The following is a 24,653-nucleotide window of genomic DNA, read 5'->3' on the forward strand; positions in this document are numbered from 1 at the left end:
ACTGTTTTGTAAGCTTTTCCAAGCCTGTCCAGAATGGATAGCGTAGTAAAGGTAATCCTCCTCTTACAACCACAGTTGAGCCCAAAATTTCTGTCGCTAAGTGAGACAGATGTTAAGTGAGTTTTGCCACATTTTGCTATGCGGGGCATTTCTTGCCCCATGGTTAAGTGAATCACGGCAGCTGTTAAGTCAGTAACACAGTTGTTAAGTGAATCTGGCTTCTCTATTGAAGGTGGCAAAAGGTGACTTCATAACACTGCAACCGTGATAAATATGAGTCGGTTGCCAAATGTCTGAATTTTGATCACGTGGCCTGTTGCTGTAACGGTCATAAATGTTTAAAAAACGATCGTAAGTCACTTTTTTCAGTGCTGCTACAACTTTGGTCATTAAATGAACAGTCGAGGATTACCTGTAGTAATAAGTACAACTTTTTAAGACGAGGGAGTGGCTCCCATTATGTCTAGCTTAATTTTCAGGGCAGCATTTTGTAGCAAACCAACTTTTTATTCCATATTGTACTCCAGTTAACTGTCATGCTTATGAGTCATTTAACAATGAAAAAAATGTTTATTATTGCTTGCTCACTGTAATAATGTCCTGCCGCCTCTTTCAGACTAACAGGGATGCCAAAGGAAAAATATGACCCTCCAGATCCTCGCAGAATATATACCATCATGTCAGCAGAAGAGGTAGCCAATGGGAAGAAGTCCCACTGGGCAGAGTTGGAAATCTCGGGTAAGGAATTCGATAAACGACCAGATCAAAGGAAAGTAGAACAATTAACTCCCTGTGATCTGCACTCTATGCTCCTATTAAAAAAGCTTTTCGAGGGATCATGTGTGTTTTTAGCAGATCCTTTTTATACAGGTAGTCCTCAACTTAACGACCATAATTGAATTGGGAGTTACGTCAAAAGACATGCAGGTTGCTTTGTAATTGACTGGGATTTTTATTTTTTTGGCGGTGATCATTAAGTGACTTGCCACGGTCATTAAGCAAATCTGCAGTCATTAAGCAAATGCTGCGGTTGTTAAGCGAACCCATTGTCCACAATGCACATTGTTTTGTTTGAAGCGAAGTAAACAGTCATGTGACTATGGGATACTACATATGGCCGTTAATGTGGGATGGTAGCCAAGCATTCAAAATGCAGTCATGTGACTGGGGTGATGGTGGTGGCCGCCAGAGCTTCGATACCGGGTCGTAAGTACCTTTTCTTTGGTCCATCACAATTTCAAAGCAACTAGTTGTAAGTCAAAGTCTTCCTGTATTGCCAAGCTGGGTTTCCCTTATCCTGCATTTGTAACTTTCATTTTTCCTACTCAGATGCGTAACTTTAAATGCATCCTTCTTAAATACTTAATTTTAATCCAAATGCGCAGAGAATATTTTTTTAAAAAATTACGTGTTTTTGTAAAAAAAGGCAATTGTTAATATTTAATTCTTTGGTCTTGACATCTCCGCCTGGAAGAAATACAAATTTTGCCTCTTCAGCTAACCAATAAAATTTTTTGATTCAAGATAATTCTTTGTTTAGCTAGTTTGACACTCTTTCACAAAGGCGTGTGTGTGTGTGTGTGTGTGTGTGTGTGTGTGTGTGTGTTTTCGGGTCTTTTCCCGTGGCGACGTTTCGGCGAGGTCACACTCGTCATCTTCAGACTGGTGTCTTCGGCTTTGTGCCAAAGCCGAAGACACCAGCCTGAAGATGACGAGTGTGACCTCACTGAAACGTCGCCAAGACACCTTCAATCCTACACGGGAAAAGACGCAAATACACCAAGACCTACATACCTGCACCAACTTATGATTAGATAGATAGATAGATAGATAGATAGATAGATAGATAGATATAGATATAGATATAGATATAGATATATGTTATTTTCATACTGAATAGGAGCTTGAAATCATTATTTGGTACATGATCGGTATGTTTTGTTGCAATTGCAAAATTAAGTATATTTGTTGAGCTTGTAGGAAAAAACCTCTTAACTCTCTCTACCTGTTTCTGATTTTAGGTAGAGTGCGCAATTTAAGTACATCACTTTGGTCATTAACCCACTTGACTGCTCTCCACCTCAATGACAACTATTTGACTCGCATTCCACCTGATATTGCCAAGCTTCATAATCTACTATACCTGGATCTCTCATCCAACAAACTCCGAAGTTTACCAGCAGAACTAGGAAACATGGTTTCTCTCAGGTGAGTTGAATTCTCTTCAGCAGTAATCTCAAAAAGAGTTTTTGCTGCTGTTGTCTTGGCTACTGTATTGATGCAAGAATTTTTGTACTTTTCTTTTTGCATAATTTTTGGGTGGAGTAGTAATATTTTGAAATTTATGCTCCTTGGCATAATATGATCAAGAGCATTGGGGAAGGAGGAATAAGTTGATTCAAGCGATGGATAAATGTCACCACATATGGTAGAAAACTCAACTTGGGACTCTTATTTTGGATAATAGTTTTTCCTCTGCCATTCTGGCATTTTTATGTACTTCTGGAATGAGCCTAATATCTGTAAAAGTACTTTTTCAAAAGCTTTAATAATTTCTGAACGTCCAAGTCAGGATGTTTATGATCTTGAAAAACAAGCTCTGCTACTGTTCCAGAGGCAAAGGTATTTTTTTAAAAAAAATCTTCTAAAAACCGGACAAGAATTCTTCTAATATTTTGTCCTTCTTTATCTGATCCTTTATTTCAATCTGAAATAAAGGTTAGTCTGAAGCCCACAGTCTTGGCCACGTTTGTGGACTTCCTTCACTTTTTGGTTGACCCATTGTGGTAGCAAATTGTAAACAGAAATTGTTAATTTGCCTATACACATTATGATCCGGCACCAGCGATATACCATTATCCTCAGAAATGGTTGATCTGGAAGTGGGCCGATTATACTAACGCAGACGCTCTGATGCTCTCTTCATGTTTTCCAACTCACCACTTGAAAAAGTATCACAATGAGTGCAGATGTGTAAACCTCTTTTAAACTGCCTTTATTAAATAATTTACTCTGGTTTTAGGGAATTGCTTTTAAACAACAATTTGCTACGAGTTTTGCCTTATGAACTTGGACGGCTCTTCCAGCTACAAACCCTAGGACTGAAAGGTAAAAGGGTAGTAAGAAATATATTTTTGGGTGCTTAAGTCGCTCCGATTCCCCTTTTGTCTGACTTTTCCTCTGTTAACCTCTTGGAGGCAATACCTCTTGTCCTCGACTTACAACCACAATGGAGCCCAAAATTTCCATTGCTAAGCAAGAGAGTTGTTAAGTGATTTTTGTCCCATTTTACGACCTTTATCATCACAGTTGTTAAGTGAGTCGCTGCAGTTGTTAAATTAGCAACAGAGTTGCCAAATGAATCTGGCTTTGCTGGACAGAAGGTTGCAAAAGGTGATCATCATATATACCTGCTGGTGCCCTTGTAACTTTGGTTGCTAAACAAATGGTTGCTTGGGACTATCTTTATATGTTGTAAGTCGAGGACTACCAGTAGTATATACTTATATATTATATTCCCGTGGTGGCGAAACTATGGCACGCGTGCTAGAGGTGGCACTCAGAGACCTCTCTGTGGGCACATGCACCGTCGCCCCAGTCCTAGGCCTTCAGCTGGGTTTTATAAAACCCTTTTGCTTTAGTTCTCCGCCGCTGTGTGGAAAAAAAAATGGTTCAATCAATCAACTTCAACTTCTCGTGGGAGGAAAAAAAGACCTCGCAAAGTTGGAATTGATTGAACTTTTTAGTCCCACCCAGTCTGCCATTACCACAGCAGCCATGCCCGCCCAATTGGGCACACCCAATTTATTTATTTATTTATTAGATTTATATACCGCCCTTCTCCCGAAGGACTCAGGGCGGTGTAACAGGGCAATTAAAGTACAGTATACAAAAGTTAAAATATATTAAATTAAATTTAGCCCCAAACAAATAAATTATAAAATAATTTGCTACTCTGTCTATAGCAGTGATGGCAAACCTTTTAAAGACTGAGTGCCCAAACTGCAACCCAAAACCCACTTATGTATCGTTGGGTGTCGGGTGGGCGTGGCCCATTGGATGGGTGTGGCCAATTGGGCGGACGTGGCTGCTGTGGTAATGGCAGACTGGGACTAAAAAGTTCAATCAATTCCAACTTTGCGAGGTCTTTTTTTTTCCCCGCGAGAAGTTGAAATTGATTGATTGAACCTTTTTTTTTCCCCACACAGCGGCGGTGACCTAAAGCAAAAGGGTTTTATAAAACCTAGCTAAAGGCCTAGGACTGGGGCGACAGCGCATGTGCCCACAGAGAGGTTTCTTGAGTGCCGCCTCTGGCACGCGTGCCATAGGTTCACCACCACGGGTCTATAGAATAGCATTAACCACTACAAATCTATATTCTTGCCAAAACCTCAACCTGTGTCCCTATAGTTTCCAGGAATCAGGTGTAACTGGAGAAACACTTAGTTAAGTCTCAGTTATAGAGTAGCAGAGCAGGCAGGGAAATTTGTTCTCCTATTACAAGCAAGATCAGCCAGGTAGATTTTCCTTAAACGAGCAAGTTCTGTTGGCAAATGGAATGCCTCTTTGAAGCCCACAAACACAGTTTGCTTATGTTTCCTAGTTACGTATTTTATTGTGCTGACAAAGTTTTTGACCTGTTATCAGCCCCTAAAAAAGAATCTAAACCAAGAGGAACGTCTTCAAGGACATAATTGCCTTTGAATAATACTTTGAAAACTCCAGTTGCAGATAAAGATAGGAGAACGTTGAAACCTGCCCTTTTCATTTATCGAGTAAAGATGACTTCTGCCCAAATTGTTCTAGTTCCAGCCCCATCAATTAAAAAAAAAAGTCCTAAACATTAAGAAAATAAAGCAGAGAGGCTCTGTTTTGGAACACAGAGCCAGATAAATAGAGTTTGAGATATATAGAGCCTTGGTGGAGCAGTGGGCTAATGCCTCCTTAAGTAACACCAGCTGCCTGCAATTAGTGCAGGTTCGCATCCCACCAGGCTCAAGGTTGACTCAGCCTTCCATCATTCCGAGGTAGGTAAAATGAGGACCCAGATTGTTGGGGGCAATAAGCTGACTTTGTAATAATGCCGCTTGGGGTGTGTGTGAAAGCCCTAATAAGCAGGCATATACATAGAATGAAGGCTACTGCTAAGCTTGTAAGCCGCCCTGAGTCTTTGGAGAAGGGTGGGATATAAATGGAATTAAAATAAATAAAATAAAAATAAGCCTCTTCGTATGATGGGGTGATGGCGAAATTGTTTCCTACTGTCCTGATTGTGTACCAAAATGGGTTTCACAATAACTCCACACTTTCCTGTTAGTGTCACTTCACAATGCCTTGCTAAGGCCACACTTGGAATACTGCATCCAGTTTTAGTCACCACGATATTAAAAAGACGTTGAGACTCCAGAAAGAGTGCAGAGAAGAACAACAGAAATGATTACGGGATTGGGGGCTAAAACATAGGAGGAACGGTTGCAGGAATTGGGTATGTCCAGTTTAATGAAGAGAAGGACGAGGGGGTGACATGATAGCAGTGTTCCAATATCTCAGGGGCTGCCCCAAAGAAGAGGGAGTCAAGCTATTCTCCAAAGCACCTGAAAGCAGGACAAGAAGCAACGGATGGAAACTCACCAAAGAGAGAAGCAGCCTAGAACTAAGGAGAAATTTCCTGACAGTTAGAACAATTAACCAGTGGAACAACCTGCCTCCTGAAGTTGTAAATGCTCCAACACTGGAGGTTTTTAAGAAGTGATTGGATAACCATTTGTCTGAAATGCTATAGGATTTCCTGCCTGAGCAAGTGGCTGGACTATAAGACCTCTAAGGTCCCTTCCAAATCTGTTATTCTATTGGTTCACTGATGCCTTTATGAAGTATCTTCCCTAGGAATGAAAATGCTACGAGGTTTTCTGGTTTGTTCTAGAACTGAAAGATAGGCTACTAAGTTAACTTGCCTTCCAAGATAAATAAAGGATTAAGGATAATTAAGGATTGTTTCAGTAAATAACTAATTCATTCAAATTGAGACTATTGTGGAAGCCATTTCTTTTTTTAAAAAAATCTCGCTTTGATCCCAGGCAATCCTTTATCACAAGATATTCTCAGCCTGTACCAGGACCCAGATGGGACACGTAAATTGTTGAACTACATGCTTGACAATCTAGCAGGTAAGATATTTTTTTTATTTTATTCTTTAAAAAATGATGAGCCTAGCAATCTGTCCTACTTATGATACGGTAAGCTTTGCTAGGGGAAGAATTTTGCACTCAAAAGAGTCCTCCTAAAAGGATGTGTGTGCTCTCTGCACACGCTATATTTTATACTGAATGCCCTTGCTAAGGAGAACTGGCTACTTGGTGCCATGTGGCTACCCTGTTTATAACATGCATGATTATGACACTAAATTCCAGGGACTTCAAGGAATTAGACCAGGGGTGTCAAACTCATCACGTGACATGTCAGGATACATCGTCACTTTTTTCCCAGTGCCGGAGCTGGGGTGGGCGCGGTTTTGGCATGACGCATCTGGCCCGTGGGCCAGCAGTTCGACATCCCTGAATTAAGACTGTAACCCTCATTAACATTCAGTCTCTTCCTTCTTTCAGTTCATCCAGAGCAGCTGCCTCCAAGGCCATGGATTACATTAAAAGAGCGAGACCAAATTCTGCCCTCAGGTATTGCTTTGATTGGCAAGGTGTATTCTCTCTGAAGGGGGACGCGGTGGTTCAGTGGGTTAGGACGCTGAGCTTGTCAATCAGAAGGTCGGCAGTTTGGCGGGTCGAATCCCGAGTGCCGCGTAACAGAGTGGGCGCCTGTTACTCGTCCCAGCTTCTGCCAACCTAGCAGTTCGAAAGCACGTAAAAATGCAAGTAGAAAAATAGGGACCACCATGGTGGGAAGGTAACAGCGTTCCATGCGCCTTTGGCGTCTAGTCATGCCGGTGTTCTGAACCAGCCCTCTTCTCGCAACCCCTATTCAAAAAGAAGAGTCTGGAGAGCGTCCAAGGCTAAAAGGCTTCTGCCAAGATTTAATTACGCAGTTAACAAAAACACTAGAGCTTGTCTTCTCAAGCGGAAAAGTTGCTTTCAGCAACCAGCCCCTCCCCAAACACTCCTTTTATAGAGAGCTCAGGGCGTGGTCTCCCTGTGCCTCCTCCCGAGGAGTCCCATAGCCTTTCTTTGTTTGTTCCTGCTCGACTGCCTCCTGCGTCGGGCGTCCTTGAACAGGGCCAGCTGTGGGTCATCATCCTCCGCACTCTCGGGCTCACACAGCTGAGAAGAGGTCCCCGGCTGAGGACTCTGCAAAGCCTCCAAACCATCATCAGCCGGTTCGTTTCCCTCCTCCCCCACATCTGAGTCATCCGATACATCGGAGCCGGCTGTCGGACCCACAGGCTGGCCCTGAGTCACAACAGCCGGCCACATGACCATGGAGACGTCCTCGGACAAGCGCTGGCTCTTTGGCTTTGAAACGGAGATGAGCACCGGCCCCTAGAGTCGGAAACGACTAGCACGCATGTGCAGGGGAACCTTTACCTTTTTTATTCACTCTGATCCCAATTAACTCGAGGCAGATTGTTGGGGGCAATAAGCTGACTTTGTAATAATGCCGCTAGGGTGTGTGTGTGAAAGCCCTAATAAGCAGGCATATACATAGAATGAAGGCTACTGCTAAGCTTGTAAGCCGCCCTGAGTCTTCGGAGAAGGGCGGGATATAAATGGAATTAAAATAAAATAAAATAAAAATGCAGAAGGTGGCCCTACTAGGAACTGCTTCCATCCTGCGACGATATCTGCAATACCATCAAACATCCACATCTGCCTATCCCAGGTCCTTGGTAAGGACTCGATAGGTAGACAAAAATGCCAAATCCAGTCTGAACATCTGGCTGACTGTGCGATGATCAATAATAATAAAGTTGGAAGGGACCTTGGAGGTCATCTAGTCCAACCCCCTGCTCAGGCAGGAAACCCTATACCATTTCAGACATCTAATGCCTGGTGCTCTGTCACCCTTGCTGACCCCAGCTGATCATTGCCATCTTCCTCCCACTGCTGACCAGATGGTGCCCAACATGGCTGTGGACCTGAATGCAGGACAGCAAGGGCGGCTGAGCACAGGATGGCCAAAGAGCAGAGATCAGGATCAGATGGGTGGGTGGGTTTGAAGCAGAAGCAAGCACAGCAGGGCAGGAAAAGCATGAGGTCCTTGCCTAACGACCGCAGCCAGGACTACCTAAGCTGACGTCGATAAGTGGTGTTGCATGATATTTCCCCCCGACAACTGCATCACTCAGCAATGGAAGTTCCACTCCCACTTAGAGTCGTTAAGCAGCCACTCCCTGCCCGTTGTAACTTGGGGAAGTCTCTATGCATCAGGTTTAATGTCTTTGCTTGGTTTTGTGCATTACACTAAGCTAGTGATGGCGAACCTTTTAGAAACACAGTGCCCAAACTGCAACCCAAAACCCACTTCTGTATCGTCGAGTGCCGGGTGGGCGTGGCCCATTGGGTGGGTGTGGGTGGGCGTGGCTGCGGTGGTAACGGCAAACTGGGTGGGATTAAAAAGTTCAATCAATTCCAACTTTGCGAGATTTTTTTTCCCTACGAGGTTAAAATTGATTGATAGATTGAACCTTTTTTTTCCCAACACAGCGGCAGCGACCTAAAGCAAAAGGGTTTTATAAAACCCAGCTAAAGGCCTAGGACTGGGGCAACAGCGCATGTGCCCACAGAGAGGTCTCTGAGTGCCGCCTCTGGCACACGTGCCATAGGTTCACCACCACGGCACTAAGCCATAATGTGATCTGCTTGATTTATGGCTTATTTAAGAAACCAAAAGTGACATGATGTGTGGCGAGGCTGCTGAAGAGTGCGCAATGGCTGTGCATGAAGAAATTAGAGACTATTTGTTGGCCCCAGGCTATAATGCCCTTAGCAATCAACCTTTGCATCCTAGTACAGCCTTTAATAAATTCTCCAGAAAGCACCGCAATAGAAAAACAGAAGAGGATTTGCCATGCTTAAATGAATTTGCATTTTATTGTTTATTTCCCCTTTATTTATTTTTATAAATAAGTCAGGCTAACATACCTAATGGGCCTTTCTCCTTTTTATTTTCCCCACAACCACCACCCTGTGTGCTGAGTTGGGCTGACCGAGAGTATGACTGGCTAAAATTAACTCAGCTGGCTTTTATGCCTAAGGTGGGACTGGAACTCGCCATATGCTGGTTTCTAGCCTGGCACCTTCACCACCACACCAGCTTTCCGGCCCAGGCTGAGAGTTTTTAATTGGGGTTTTATATTTTTCAGGGATCAAATTTAATTATTTTTAACTGTTTTTAACTTTTGTGTTGTATTGACGTTTTTAAATACTTTGTAAACCGCCCTGAGTCCTACGGGAAAAGGGCGGTATATAAATTCAATAAACTTAAATGTGTTTTTATTTTAAAGAATTTTGTACTCTTGCTTTCTTTGAAAATTGGCAGCTCCCTGCCACTTGGTTGATGTTATCGGCAGTGCTGAGTAAGATGGGCCTTCTGTCAAAAAAAAAAAAAAATCCTTCACACGTCATTGTTTATCGTTGTTCTCATCGTTGGCTTTTTTTTCCCTCCAGCTTCGTTTACTGTCATGTGTTACAACGTACTGTGTGATAAATACGCTACCCGACAGCTCTACGGCTACTGTCCCTCCTGGGCGCTAAACTGGGAATATAGAAAAAAGGGAATCATGGAAGAAATTGTGAACTGGGATGCAGATATCATTAGTCTTCAGGTAATTATAATTAAATTAAGTCTATTTTAATAATAGGGTCTGACAGTGCTTTTTTTGTAAAAGAAAAAGGTGCAGGAACTCACACGTCATACAACCCGCCTTGCCTACCCTACAAGGTTCCATCCCAAAAAGGTGCCGGAACTCCGTTCTGAGCGTTCTGTGAGAAAAAAAGCCCTGGGGTCTGACTCCGGGAACAACTGAAGAGCTGTTTACAAATACAAAATTGTTTTACAAAATGATTTCTTGGAGGAAAGGTATCTCGCCCCCAAGGTATCTCAGTTATTTTTTTAAACGGCTAACTTTAACTGTTAAGTCCGTAATGGTCCTGGTCTCTCCCCACACCTAACGCAGGAAAGAAACACTCAGGAAGCCGAGAAACAGGAACAAAGTTTTAACAGAAGCTGAAAAAGCAAACAAAGTTTTATTTATTTATTTTTTATTTTAATTCCATTTATATCCTGCCCTTCTCCGAAGACTCAGGGCGGCTTACAAGCTTAGCAGTAGCCTTCATTCTATGTATATGCCTGCTTATTAGGGCTTTCACACACACCCCTAAGAGGCATTATTACAAAGTCATCTTAATTGCCCCCAACAATCTGGGTCCTCATTTTACCTACCTCGGAAGGATGGAAGGCTGAGTCAACCTTGAGCCTGGTGGGACTCGAACCTGCACTAATTGCAGGCAGCTGGTGTTACTTAAGGAGGCATTAGCCCACTGCTCCACCAAGTTAGCACTGGGAATGGTTTGCTCCCAGTGCTCTAAATATCCTACCCCTGCAGCTCCACCCAGCTCCACCCTCCCCTTCCCAACAAGCCAGCATCCTGGTGGTTGGGTTTAAATCCCTCCCCCCTCCCTAGATACAGCTTTTGGCTGCCCCCTGCTGTCCACGCAATGTTCCGCCCTACCTGGCTGAGGAATTCTGGGAGTTGAAGTCCACAGGTCATAAAAGGGCCAAGTTGGAAGACCCCCGTGTTACAGGTAATCCTCGACTACAGAGGGAAGCAGAACTTAACTGACCCCTGACCAGACTTGATTTTATGGCTGTTTTTATCATGCATTCATTAAGTGAATCCGCCTTGAAAGGTTCTTTGCTTTCTTGCTGTGAGTGACATGAGGGAGTCCTTCTGGATCCTCTGCGCTCCCAACATAGGGCTTTGGGAAACAAATAGAAGCCAACGTCGCTGTTTTGTTTTTTTGCAATGCTTTTCTCTTGCGCACCAGTAACCATGTCACGTTCACTTCCAGGAGGTGGAAACCGAGCAATACTTCACCCTCTTTCTGCCAGCGTTAAAAGAGCGTGGATACGACGGATTTTTTTCTCCAAAGTCACGTGCCAAAATCATGTCTGAGCAGGAGCGAAAACATGTGGACGGTTGTGCAATATTCTTCAAGACAGAAAAGTAAGCGACCCCCCTCTCCGTCTTGGGGCTCAAGTGGGCAGACCGCCCTGTTTGTTCCCAAATCAGCATCTGTTCTAGCCATGCGTGGCAGCCGTTCTGAAATCACCGTATGCATATAAAAAACACAGAAGGGATGCTTAGAATTCTTCGTAGTCACTTTTATTTTTATTTTTTCCCCATTTCTTACAAATAACCGTCCTTTTTCCAGATTTTTATCAAAATATAAAACAGAAATGCAAAGAGAAAATGAAAACAGTGGGAAAACAGAAGAGGATTTGGTTTGTTGTTAGGTTTGCTGTTACAGAAATGGCTGGTATAATAACAACAACAGCAACAACTTTATTGTCACTTTGAATGTACACCAATCTGCATACATCAAAATGAAATTTTGTTGCATACAGCTCTCAAAGGCTCACCGCCTCCGATATACACTCCTTGTTCGTGGCCAGCTCAAGTTTCAGATCGTCCATTTTAGTCTGTAGGGAGCGAACGATGGCAAACAGGAGAGATGGAAATGGGCCTCCATGTGGATTAGCCCACAAATTTGCTTGTATTCCTGCACGAAAACCTCGCCTCCTTTCCTTTTTCTGATCCCGACTCTTCCACCTTTTCCTTAAAGAGGCCTTGCTTCTTTTCGTCCCTGGAGCACGCTGCCACCAACTCCTCCAAAGGCCTCTCTCTCTCTTCCTCTGGGCCTGCCGACAGCCTCATCCAGTTCCTTCACTCCATAAGCCCCAGGACCTCTCCTCCTCTTCCTCCTTTGGAAACAGCCCTGTATATTATATTATATTATATTATATTATATTATATTATATTATATTATATTATATTATATTATATTATATTATATTATTATATTATATTATATTATATTATATTATATTATATTATATTATATTATATTATATTATATTATATTATATTATATTATATTATATTATATTATATTATATTATATTATATTATATTATATTATATTATATTATATTATATTATATTTAGCTAGACTTCAGCAGTATGTGGATCGAGAACTACCAGAAGTACAGGCAGGATTTCGAAGAGGCAGAGGAACTAGAGATCAAATTGCCAACATACGCTGGATCATGGAGAAAGCTAGGGAGTTCCAGAAAAACATCTACTTCTGCTTCATTGACTATGCTAAAGCCTTTGATTGTGTGGATCATAACAAACTGTGGCAAGTTCTTAAAGAGATGGGAGTACCAGACCATCTTATTTGTCTCTTGAGAAACCTATATGCGGGTCAAGAAGCAACAGTGAGAACTGGACACGGAACCACTGATTGGTTCAAAATTGGGAAAGGAGTCCGGCAAGGCTGTATACTGTCGCCCTGCCTATTTAACTTATATGCAGAGCACATCATGAGAAAGGCAGGGCTAGATGAATCAAAAGTTGGAATTAAGATTGCCGGAAGAAATATCAACAACCTAAGATACGCAGATGATACCACTCTAATGGCAGAAAGTGAAGAAGAACTAAAGAGCCTCTTGTTGCGGGTGAAGAAGGAGAGTGCAAAACTTGGGTTGAAACTTAACATTAAGAAAACCAAGATCATGGCATCTGGCCCTCTCAATTCCTGGCAAATAGATGGGGAAGAAATGGAAGTAGTGACAGATTTTATTTTCCTGGGCTCCAAGATCACTGCAGATGGGGACTGTAGCCAAGAAATTAAAAGACGCTTGCTCCTGGGGAGAAAAGCCATGGCAAATCTAGACAGCACACTAAAAAGCAGAGACATCACCCTGTCAACAAAAGTGCGTATAGTCAAGGCTATGGTCTTCCCAGTTGCAATGTATGGCAGTGAAAGTTGGACCATAAGAAAGGCTGAGCGCCAAAGAATTGAGGCCTTTGAACTGTGGTGCTGGAGAAGACTCCTGCGAGTCCCTTGGACTGCAAGGCGATCAAACCGGTCAGTCCTAGAGGAGATCAATCCTGACTGCTCTTTAGAAGGCCAGATCCTGAAGCTAAAACTCAAATACTTTGGCCACCTAATGAGAAGGAAGGACTCACTGGAGAAGAGCCTAATGCTGGGAAAGATCGAGGGCAATAGAAGAAGGGGACGACAGAGAATGAGGTGGCTGGATGGAGTCACTGAAGCAGTAGGCATGAGCTTAAATGGACTCCAGAAGATGGTAGAGGACAGGAAGGCCTGGAGGAACGTTGTCCATAGGGTCGCGATGGGTCGGACACGACTTCGCAGCTAACAACAACATATTATATTATATTATATTATATTATATTATATTATATTATATTATATTATATTATATTATATTATATTATATTATATTATATTATTATATTATATTATATTATATTATATTATATTATATTATATTATATTATATTATATTATATTATATTTATTATATTAATATAATATAATATAATATAATATATGATTATATGATAATATAATATAATAATATATATTATATTAATATATATGCACACACACATATATACACACACACATATACAGATATATATACACATATACACATGCATATATACACACACACATACATATACATATATATACATATACATGTATATATGTGTATATATGTCTCTGTGTGTGTGAGTGATTATTATTATAATTATAAAAGTACAAAGTTGAGGTTGTATATTATTACCTTATTCTACTGCACCGAAAAGAGTCAGAAGTCTGCTTTTCCCTACAAAGAACCGTCCTTAATAGAGTTGTTTCTTTCTCTTCTTAATTGGTGATTTATGTGTGGATGTTGGTTTTGGTTCCAGGTTCACACTGGTGCAGAAGCACACAGTCGAGTTCAACCAAGTGGCGATGGCCAACTCAGAAGGGTCCGAAGCGATGCTGAATCGAGTTATGACAAAGGACAACATCGGAGTTGCAGTTCTGTTAGAGGTGCACAAGGAACTGTTTGGGGCAGGTTGGTGTTTTTTGAGTTTTCATCCCCCAAATGAGGACGGTTGCAGGCTGGGTTTTATTTGTTCTATTTATAGCTTAGCTTTTCTCCAAGAGTTTTGAGTTGGCTTCATGTGGGTCTCCATTCCTCCCCCCCCTCCCCCACCATCCCTGACATCACTAGAACAGCAAACCTGTGAATTGGTTGGACTGGGAGTGACTGGCTTAAATCAGGGGTCTCCAACCCCCTGGTCCATGGACCAGTACCGGGCTGCAGCGTGCCAGTAACCGGGCCGCACAAACAAGCAAAGCCCCATTCGCGGTAGGCAGGAAGCACACAAAACCACGCCCCCTCCGGTACACGGAAAAACCTCTCTCCACGGAACCGGTCCCTGGTGCCCCATAGGTTGGGAACCTCTGGTCTAAAGTCATTCTAGGCTTTCTACGTCTTAAGGCTAGTCCAGAATCTGGAAATTACACAACCAGCTTTGCAATTTTGGAGACGGGGCGGGGTGGGTGGGTTTGCTGGACCTGTGAGTCAGTCTTAACCCATGGTGACTGCCTGGACAAGTTCCTGCAGTTTCCATTGCAAGATTTTAGAAGCGTGTTTTGCGGTTGCCGCCGCCTCCTAGGGCTGAGAGAGAGGGACCGATAACTTCACAGCTAAGGCAGGACTGGGCATCATGGTCTCTTGTTTTCTAACCTGGTGCCTTAAGTACTACACCAGACTGGCTCGCTTTTTGTAGCAACAGCACTACTTCGCTTCAGTGAAGGTGACAAAGCGTGAGATTGACTTTACACAGGGCTTTGCTAAGGCAGCTTCCGGAGAAGGAGATCTGCTCATCACAACCGGGAAGGAAAAAATCATTATGCGTCCGCATCTTTTCAGAATTCTTTGAGTGGGTTAAATAAGGCCTGGAAGATGAGGGGTGGTATCTCCTGTAACATGAATGTGGAATGACAGGAGAATTCCGATGGGGAATCAGTTTGGTATTTACCTTCTTGATAATCTAGGTGGGCCCATGATTATTGTTAATTGGAGTCATAGGGCAGGCACTGCAGGGGAGAAATAGAGCAGGACTTGGCAACCTTTTGCACCGGACTCAAAGTCTAGCCCACAGTTACAGTCCAGATAGCATAAACTCCATGAAAACAGTTTTAAACAAATATTTATTATCCAGGAATTCTAAGCAGAGACTTACTTGCAGTAGATACATCTGGTTAATATCATATCTATCCATTCTCGCAGAGTAAAAAGGAATAATTTCCCCTTCTCAGGTAGGCATGGTTACGGATGCCAATCAATGTGTACATGATGCTTGATAAAACAAAGGCTTTTACAACTTTGGCATGTAGGCAGGATATCCTGTAATAAACCTTGAAGCTCCTCCCACTGACTAGATAAAGATAGAGGACTGACTAACAACTAGACTACATTTCCCAGAGGCCATCTCTTAAGGAAACAGTGTTTAACCCTTTAAATGCTAAATGTTCTAACAAACAGTCCTTTTAAGGATACAGCTTTTAACCCTTTAAGTGCTAAATGCTCTAACACAGTTCTTAATTCCTAAGCTAGCTATATAATGGACCTGGTCTCATTCTCACCAGCACTAGGAAAAGGACTAGTTGCTCTGCTCATGCCAAGACACCTGTTGAATCTGTTGCTAAAATGGCCACTGAGAGGGGCCAGTGAGCTATCACAAAATGGATGGCCCCTCTCTGCTTCAGGCCAGGTGGATACATTTCTTTTGGGGACCCGATGATGTTGGGTGGTGGGCTACATCCAACCCAGGTCCTACACCTGCAGAGCACCAAGTGGGGAAAGCAGGTCCAGTTGTCGCCTCTGTGCATTGCATTGTCCCTGTAACCAGGTTGCGTTCATGGAGGTGGGTGTGTGGTGTCAAAATAGGCAGCAGGGGAGAAATAACGTTACGTTACAAACTCCTTCCCATTTGTAAGGGCCTCATCCCATTCCTTCACTGGCTGGGAAGGCAACGCTCACTGCAAATCCGGCATCCCTAAAGGTTACGACGCCTAAAAGACACCCAAATGCAATTCCATGTCTTAGGATAAATTGGTTTAATTTTGTCAACGATGCCTTGATCCTAGGTATGAAGCCACTTCACACAGTGGACAGCCAGCTGCTTATAATAGCAAATGCCCATATGCATTGGGACCCTGAATATTCGGATGTAAAGCTTGTCCAGACGATGATGTTTGTCTCCGAACTCAAAAATATTCTTGAGAAAGCCTCTGATCGGCCTGGAAGCCCAACAGCAGACACAAATTCCATTCCTCTGGTGCTGTGTGCAGATCTCAATTCACTGCCTGATTCAGGTATTTGGCACCAGCTGATTTTGACTTGGGAGTTTGACCCATGTCTTTTTATTTGTTAAGAATAATTTTAATCTTTGTGCAAAACTTAAAATATCGTTAGAAGGACTACTTTCAGTGTTCAAGACAGTATGTTTAATTATGATCGTTTTTTAACTACTTGAGTGAGAGGGAATTAGAAGATCAGATATATTATACGTCTACTCTGTTTTTTTCCACTAGAAGCTGTTCTTTAGGTAATAAAGAACAGAACAGATCAATAATGGCATCTACTTTCCTTTACTTATCTCAAGAGTTTTTACAAAGGTGTTCCTACCTGATTAAAGTTGATTAAATTTGAAAAAGGGGTTTTATTAGTGAATGCAGTTATTTTGAATAGAAGAAATGGATTTAAGCATTGGTTTTGAGATTAAAATTAATATCTAGAGAATATCTGATAACAAATTATTAAGGTTGTTATTAAGAAAATGCTTAGAATAGGGAAAGGCATTTCTGTCAAAATAATTGTAGAATGATTGCATGATTATTAGCCACTCTGGCTTTTGCCGAAGTAGAAAAATGAGGTTTAAATTGAATAAATAATAAAAAAAAGTAATTGGAAAAAGGCAGCCTATAACTGAACCAGGTCAGCTGTGGAGAAAATGTTGGTACAAGTTATTTTTAGCCATAAACAAGAATGCGTTAGGACATTAAGCAACTTTCTAATTCCAGTGCGGTAAACCCAGTTAGTGGGTCTTCAATAACAATTGTGGCTGTAACTATTGAATAATACATTTTTTCATATACATTTTTATTAATTTTTTATAGTCACAAATGCTTAGTATTTTATCAGCAACATATTGTCTGGTTCCAACATTTAATTTACTAAAACGTGTTAAATTCCTTTCTCTCTACCTTGTTTTTCTAGCCATTGATAAAAGGTATCCCGTGTTCTAAAGTATACTGAATCTTCTTTCTCTTTTACTTTCAATGTCAGTCTATCCATTTCTGCACAATCTAAAATAGTTTCCTGCAATTATGTCTAACAAAAATAATTCTGGCTTAAAATCTATATGTTTTTTTTAGTAATTTTCTCTAACCATATGTGAATTCTTGACCAAAATCTTTTGGCTTTGAGGTATGTCTACCAAAGTGGTAGTAAGTGCCTGTTTTTTGTCTACATTTCCAACAATTGTTAGACATGTTTTTAAACATTTTTGCTAACGTCACCGGAGTTAGGTGCCATCTGTAAAACATTTTGTATAGATTTTCTTTGGCTTTTGTAAATATTCATAACTGTCTTAACAAAAAAGTTGTTCTCTTGCTATTGCGCAATAAATGTTGAAGAGTTGAGTTATGGTGAATTCAGTCTTTCAACTGTTGGTTATTCAAACCAGGTGTTGTGGAATACTTAAGCAATGGAATAGTGGCCGACAACCACAAAGACTTCAAGGAGCTGCGTTATAATGAGTGTCTCATGAACTTCAGTGGCAATGGAAAGAATGGGGCTTCTGAAGGAAGAATCACCCATGCTTTCCAACTCAAGAGCGCCTATGAAAACAACTTGATGCCTTATACTAATTACACTTTTGATTTCAAGGTAAGTACAGTTTGATAAAACATAGTCCCCAGAGAACTCTAATAACTGCACCATCCATGGTGGTTTGTGAACTCCCATGTGGAAAAAGGATAACTATCCATAAATCTGTAGAGGTAGTCCCCATTTGCCATGATATTTAAAAGGAGATGCAAATTCTGGATTGGAACCTTCAGTCTGATGTTTTGTAAGTTAGTGCTGTACACCGGAATTCACCCATTTTAACAGTTCATTATTGCAAGTTCTCTTTTCATGTTAAGCTCATAATGAGTAGAGCTGGGCTTCTAAATTTCTAGTGCCCAAACGCTGATTAGCTTACAGCAGGGTTCTTCAAATGTGGCAACTTTAAGACTTGTGGACTTCCAGAATTCCTCAGCCAGCCCTGGCTGGCTGAGGAATTCTGGGAGTTGAAGTCCACAAGTCTTAAAGTTGCCACGTTTGAAGATCCCTGGCTTACAGGATTCTGATTAGCTTACAGTCTAACTGAGGGATCTCCAAACTTGGCAACTTTAAGACTTGTCTACTTCAACTCCCAAAATTCCCCACCAGCATGATTGGCTGAGGAATTCTGGGAGTTGAAGTCCACAAGTCTTAAAGTTGCCACGTTTGAAGACCCCTGGCTTACAGGATTCTGATTAGGTTACAGTCTAACTGAGGGATCTCCAAACTTGGCAACTTTAAGACTTGTCTACTTCAACTCCCAAAATTCCCCACCAGCATGATTGGCTGAGGAATTCTGGGAGTTGAAGTCCACAAGTCTTAAAGTTGCCACGTTTGAAGACCCCTGGCTTACAGGATTCTGATTAGGTTACAGTCTAACTGAGGGATCTCCAAACTTGGCAACTTTAAGACTTGTCTACTTCAACTCCCAAAATTCCCCACCAGCATGATTGGCTGAGGAATTCTGGGATTTGAAGTTCACAAGTCTTAAAATTGCCAAGTTTGAAGACCCCTGGTTTAATTTAACTGGAGGAGTCCTCCGCATGTTTCTTTGCTTAATGAACAGTTGCTTAATAACCATTCAAAGATAACAACAGATCTACCCAGAACTACTTAAAACCAGGTTCCAGAATTCCAGTGGCCGTACAAACATACCGTGGTCATGTTTTGATCACGTTTTGGGTGCTTGGCAACCGGCTTGCATTGACAAACCATTTGCAGCCCCTGGAAAACATATGACTGATTTTGTGTGTGTGTGTGTGTGTGTGTGTGTGTGTGTGTGTGTGTGTGTGTGTGTGTGTGTGTTTTCTGCCAGTTTCCAGCATTTACTTCCAGTTTCTAACAAAAATGCTCACTGAAGAAAACAGGTTCACTTAACAACTGTTGCGAAAAAGGTCATAGCATTGGGTACGTTCACATGGTGACCCACTTAGCCGCCATGACATGGAACCGTAATTCCGAGCTCAGTTACAATCCTAAATTGAGGAGTAACTGTGCAGACCTCAATGTGACCTTTGTGTTTCATGCCTGTACCAACAAAGCATCCTTCTTTTGCCCCTGGAAATGAAATCAAGCCAGAGGAGGCTTTGTATCCCTCCCCGATCAGTTGATCAAAGGGCAGATTTTCAGTTTGAAACCACCCATTTTACATGCCTGAATATTTAAGGGCGAAAAAAGAACATTTCTTCCTTTTTTTTTAAAGGGGAACATAACCTAATCCGTGGTGGCGAACCTATGGCACACGAGCCACAGATGGCATGCAGAGCCCTCTCTGTGGGCACGCGCACCATCGTCCCAGTCCTAGGCCTTCAGCTGGGTTTTATAAAACCTTTTCGCTTTGGGCTTCTGCCACCATGTGCAAAAAAAAAGGTTCAATCAATCAATTTCAATTTCTCGTGGGAAAAAAAAGATCTTGCAAATTTGGAATTGGATTGATTGAACTTTTTAGTCCCACCCAGTCTGCCGTTACCACCGCAGCCACGCCCACCCAATGGGCCATGCCCACCCAATGGGCCACGCCCACCCAATGGGCCACGCCCCCCCCGGCACCCAACGATACATAAGTGGGTTTTGAGTTGTAGTTTGGGCACTCGGTCTCTAAAAGGTTCGCCATCACTGACCTAAATCTATTAACAGCTTTTTGTTTTCTGTCTGTATTTATACTTCTCTCTCTCTCCCCCCCCCTTTCTCTCTCTCCTCCTCTAGGGTGTAATTGACTATATTTTTTATTCCAACACTCACATGAATGTGCTTGGTGTCCTGGGGCCTTTGGATCCTCACTGGCTGGTTGAGAACAACATCACGGGGTGCCCCCACCCTCACATCCCTTCTGACCACTTCTCACTGTTGACTCAACTTGAGCTCCACCCTCCATTCCTGCCTCCGGTCAACGGCATCCATTTGCCAAACAGGAGGTAGTGCTACTCTGTTTGGAGAGCAGGGACCTGTTCATTTGTTTATGGACTTGTACAGTTGTAAATCAAAGTCTGTAGGAGTGAAGTATGGCCAACCTTTTAATAGCTGCTGCTTCGTGCTCCTTTCCGTTTCCTGCGTTTGACAGTACAATTTTGCACAATTTTCGGTGCATATTGGTACCACTTGGCACTAGGGCTGGAACCAAAGTTGTTGTTTGTTCCCTTTTTCAGGTTTTTTTTTTCCGGTGGGGGGGGGCGGCGGTTGTTTTGAAGGTACAGACACAAAGTGCATACAGAGAAAAGGTGGCAAGCTTTACATGTTTTTAACAGAAAGCCGCCTTAATCAACGGTCAAACCAGAAAGGAGGGGTTTGCTTACATGTATACATCCATAGCTAAAGGTTTTGTATTTTTTCCCCATTTTTTTTTTCAGTCACAGCCAGATGAATCCTTCCCCCTGCTCCCAAATCACTCATTTTTTTTAAAAAAAAAAATCCCTCTGCACTAGATTAGATAACGTGCATGGCTCCTGTAGCTCAGTGTTTCTCAAGCTTGGGATTTTTAAGATGTGTGGACTTCAACTCCCAGAATTCCCCAGCCAGCTTTCAATGCTGGGAGTTGAAGCCCACGCGTCTTAGAAATTCCCAAGGTTGAGAAGGCCTTGCTGTAGGGAATTGTAGATCATTGGAAATAGCACCTAACTGTTTTCAGTGTTGATTCGGAGTGCGAATTTGTTCACTTCTCATTTGAACTAACAAGGTTGCGAGACGTTAGCCGTCCTGCCATTAACAACAACAAAAAAAATGTGGCTCTTTTCAGGAGAGCGCTTTTTCGTAAACATCTGGTTGCATCTGGCACTAAGTCCCCAGGTGCACCACCTCCATTTCTGAACTATAAAAAGTTTGCATGCTCTGGTTTGAAATTCACTTGAGTCGCCTCCGTTGCAGAAAGGGGCAAGGATGAGTCTGAACTTCTGGCTTGAAGCCGTGTTGTCTACCAGAAGAGTAAGATAGCACCTGTCTTTTACTTGAAGGAAACCCCAAATTGCAAACTGGATCACTTCAGAGAAACACAGGTAGCGGGACAGGTGACCGGGAGGAGAAAAACAAGAATTGAGGACATCCCAGTTAAATGCTGACCTGCTACATTTAAAATTAGCCACGAGAATTCTCCTGCTAGTAGATCCTCCACCGTGTACAAAGAGATTCCAACCAAAACACAACCCTTCTTTTTATCTTTTGTAAATTATAAATGCCTTCCGTGTCCCTTTTAAAGTATTTGGTTAAGAAAGGTTAATAAAACTAAAAAAATGGGAGATAGATGTTTAGTTTCAGCCTCTTTCAGGCAAAAGAAGCAATTTTTTTTCCCTCGGCGCCATTTTTTTAAAAATTTCAACATGAAAGTGAGAATAATATTAACCTAACCATTCCCTCAGCATTTTCCTCCCCCACCTTTTTTTTCCGAACCCTAGTCGCCAAATAGCCATGTCATGCTTTTAATTCTTTTTTTGTTGTTGTTTCCTTTATTTTTTTTCTGTCAAGTTGGGTTTGTTGTTTTTTTGTTTTTTTAAAAAAGGGAACCCGATTATTTGTTCCCAGCTGTTAATTTTCTTTCTTTACGAAATCTTAAGCATCCTCGCGTGCACGTGTGCTTCTGGTGGCCATTTTAAAAACTTTCTTTCTTCTGGAGGGTGGAAAAATATTCTTTTAATGTCATCTCTTTAAGAGGAAGAGATGGGGCTGTTATCCACTCGGGGCGACTGCTATTATTGTGATGGGCTTGTGCAGAATATTATGCCTCGTCTTTTCCAGTACAGAGAAAGGGACCTGAGCAAGCAGGGTGGTGGCTGCATGGACTTGGAAGATGCTACATCTTTTCATCTGGCCTATTTTGATCCCTTGCACCTGTCGCCGCTGCCCAGCCAAAATCAGCGAAAGAAAAACACTCAGCAATAAGGCAACCTTGGCTCTTTTTTGACTCGTGGACTTCAACTCCCAGAATTCCTGAGCCAGCTTGTCTGGCTCAGGAATTCTGGGAGTTGAAGTCCATGAGTCATAAAAGAGCCAAGGTTGCCTACCCCTGCCTTAGTGGATAGAGTCACACTTAAAAACCTTTCAACAGCAGCAACAAAGGCAAATTATTTTTTTTATGTTTTGGGTATTTCTGCTTGCTGCTATACGAGATTCCTTGAGCTTATATTTTAAACTTTTCATGCACTTTACTATTTCTAATCTGGAAAAAAAATGTGATATTTTTTAATAAATGAGGTTTCCATTATGTGAATGAAAATTTTTAAAGGAGCTATATTTGTCTCATGAATACGCTTTAAACAAAAAACAAAAAAAGGAAAATAAAAAGAGTCAAGTAGTTAATTTTAAACCCCAAGGAACGGTAGCCTCCCCCCCCTCTCCTTTCTGTTCGGCTCACTGTCTGAAATAACAAAGGGAAAATCGAATTGGGCTCCGGATTGTTCCCTCCTGCTTGTAAGAGGGGTGGAGGTGGAGCAGAATGAATTACTGAAGAATGCAATCCACTTTCCAAAGGAATTTGTCTTCATCAATTGCAACTCGCCGCATTATGTAGAAGAAAAGAAATATTAAGCAGAGCAATATTCCTTTATAGGCCCAATTACCCTGTGGCTTGCTTGGTGAGCTGTTCTTGCAAGTCGGTGCAGCTAATACGCTTTCAGGCTGCTCCCTCTGTGGTTTGTTTTAACGCGGTACGTGAACCAGGAATTCTGCTGGGTTTTTTTTGTGTTTCTTTTTGTGGCTGGTTCCCGAAGAAACAAGCTAGAGTTTCAGATTCACACAGTGCGTTAAAACAAATCCCCAGCGGTGTAGGCCAGTTCATTTATTTGCAGTTAGTTCAGCCTTGTTGAAGCTAAGCAACGCTGGTGTAAGCAAACTCAGAACGACAGTTCCACTTCAGATCTCTTCCTGTAATCTGGAGCAGGACTTTGATAGATCCATCTGGCCTTTCAATGTGCTTTTTTTTCTCTTTTTTTTAACAGATCACTGCCTCCTCTTCCCCCCCTCCCCCACGTACACACAGTTGGCTCCCTTTGGTGGTGGGGAAGGCATCTCACACACTGCATACACGAGCTGACATTTGCAGCTCTGTTTTAACCTCATTTCCCACCCAAAGGCTAAAATCGAATTACGAAGCACGAGAAGGTTTCTCTCGTTTTAGAGATCACATCGGTGCAGGTATTTTCTCTTACATACCTCAAAAAAAAGGGGGTGTGTCTATATATATATGGATCTTTGGTCATTCGGGTTTTTTTTCCCGCGTAGCTTGAAGGTGTAGGAGCAACGTTTCGACGGAATCCCATCCATCATCCTCAGGCTGGTGGCTTCAGCTGAAGCCACCAGCCTGAGGATGACGGATGGGATTCCGTCGAAACGTTGCTCCTACACCTTCAAGTCTACGCGGGGAAAAAACCCGAATGACCAAAGATCCACATACAAAGCCAATTACGATACAGTACTGGGAAGTCAACTAGCATAACAAAACTTAAATTTTGTGGGCATTAACCCTTTTGGTTTTGGTTTTGTAAGGGCATAACCTTTGGAGAATTGGTCTTTGCCCCAGCCCTCGATGCAGTGAACACAAGAGTCCCAACTTCTGTTTGCTTCCCTAGGGCTGGAAAAAGAGAGTTCCCAGTCGGATTGTGTTCCTGAGTCATCTACTGTATCATTTTGGAGGCTTTTTTTCCGCCTTCCTTTTTTTACTTTTCTTTTGTGCTCTGGAGGTATGCACTAACAATTTTCCTCCTTATACGTGCATGTTAACTAGCAGAGTGAGCAATAGTTCCCACCATACTTCACTCCCAACTATTTTTGGAGATGTTTGTATAAAATGGAGTTTAAAAAAAAATCACCTGTGATTGTATATGAATTGCAAAAGGAGCCGGTTTATTAAATAATACAAAAAACACGACATGTTTTGTAATGTTGTTGGGAGGATAAAAAGCAGGGGACAGAAAAAAAACAACAACCTGGGAACATTTGTATACCTCTTAAATTCCTTTTGGGGTTTGGTTTTAGTTTAGGTAGAAGGGAAGAGCTCTGCAGTTTTCTTTGCGGCTTTTAAGAAATTGCACAAGGCTTTTGGTTTTCGTATTTTTCAAAGCAATCGTTGCGTTAGTCTCAGTCCAGGAAAACACGAGGAGGATCGTCTTGTTTCCCAAGCAGAACCAAATGCAGCTTTGGGGACAACTGATGGGGAAGCGCATCATAAGACGGGGTGCCAAGGCATTGCTATTTAACACATACAAAAGAGCTTTTGTTGCATGTGAATAAAAAGGATC

At 42.1% G+C, this 24,653-nt stretch overlaps 1 protein-coding gene across 1 annotated transcript in view; it reads left to right on the forward strand.

The window, feature by feature from the left end:
* The window catches only part of CNOT6L (CCR4-NOT transcription complex subunit 6 like), a 44,537-nt gene extending 22,226 nt beyond the window's left edge, over positions 1–22,311 (forward strand). The window contains exons 3-14 of the mRNA XM_083367155.1: positions 617–738; positions 2,022–2,208; positions 3,023–3,108; positions 6,078–6,167; positions 6,606–6,674; positions 9,618–9,775; positions 11,022–11,176; positions 13,955–14,106; positions 16,191–16,418; positions 17,792–17,994; positions 20,137–20,345; positions 21,378–22,311. Of these exons, the coding sequence (XP_083223281.1) occupies positions 617–738; positions 2,022–2,208; positions 3,023–3,108; positions 6,078–6,167; positions 6,606–6,674; positions 9,618–9,775; positions 11,022–11,176; positions 13,955–14,106; positions 16,191–16,418; positions 17,792–17,994; positions 20,137–20,345; positions 21,378–21,423 (1,705 nt within the window). The 3' untranslated portion in view covers positions 21,424–22,311. The remainder of the gene's footprint in view (positions 1–616; positions 739–2,021; positions 2,209–3,022; positions 3,109–6,077; positions 6,168–6,605; positions 6,675–9,617; positions 9,776–11,021; positions 11,177–13,954; positions 14,107–16,190; positions 16,419–17,791; positions 17,995–20,136; positions 20,346–21,377) is intronic.
* Positions 22,312–24,653: the final 2,342 nt, after the last annotated feature.

The sequence above is a fragment of the Vipera ursinii genome (assembly GCF_947247035.1).
Source record: "Vipera ursinii genome assembly, chromosome: 7".
NCBI classification, from domain to species: Eukaryota; Metazoa; Chordata; class Lepidosauria; order Squamata; family Viperidae; genus Vipera; species Vipera ursinii.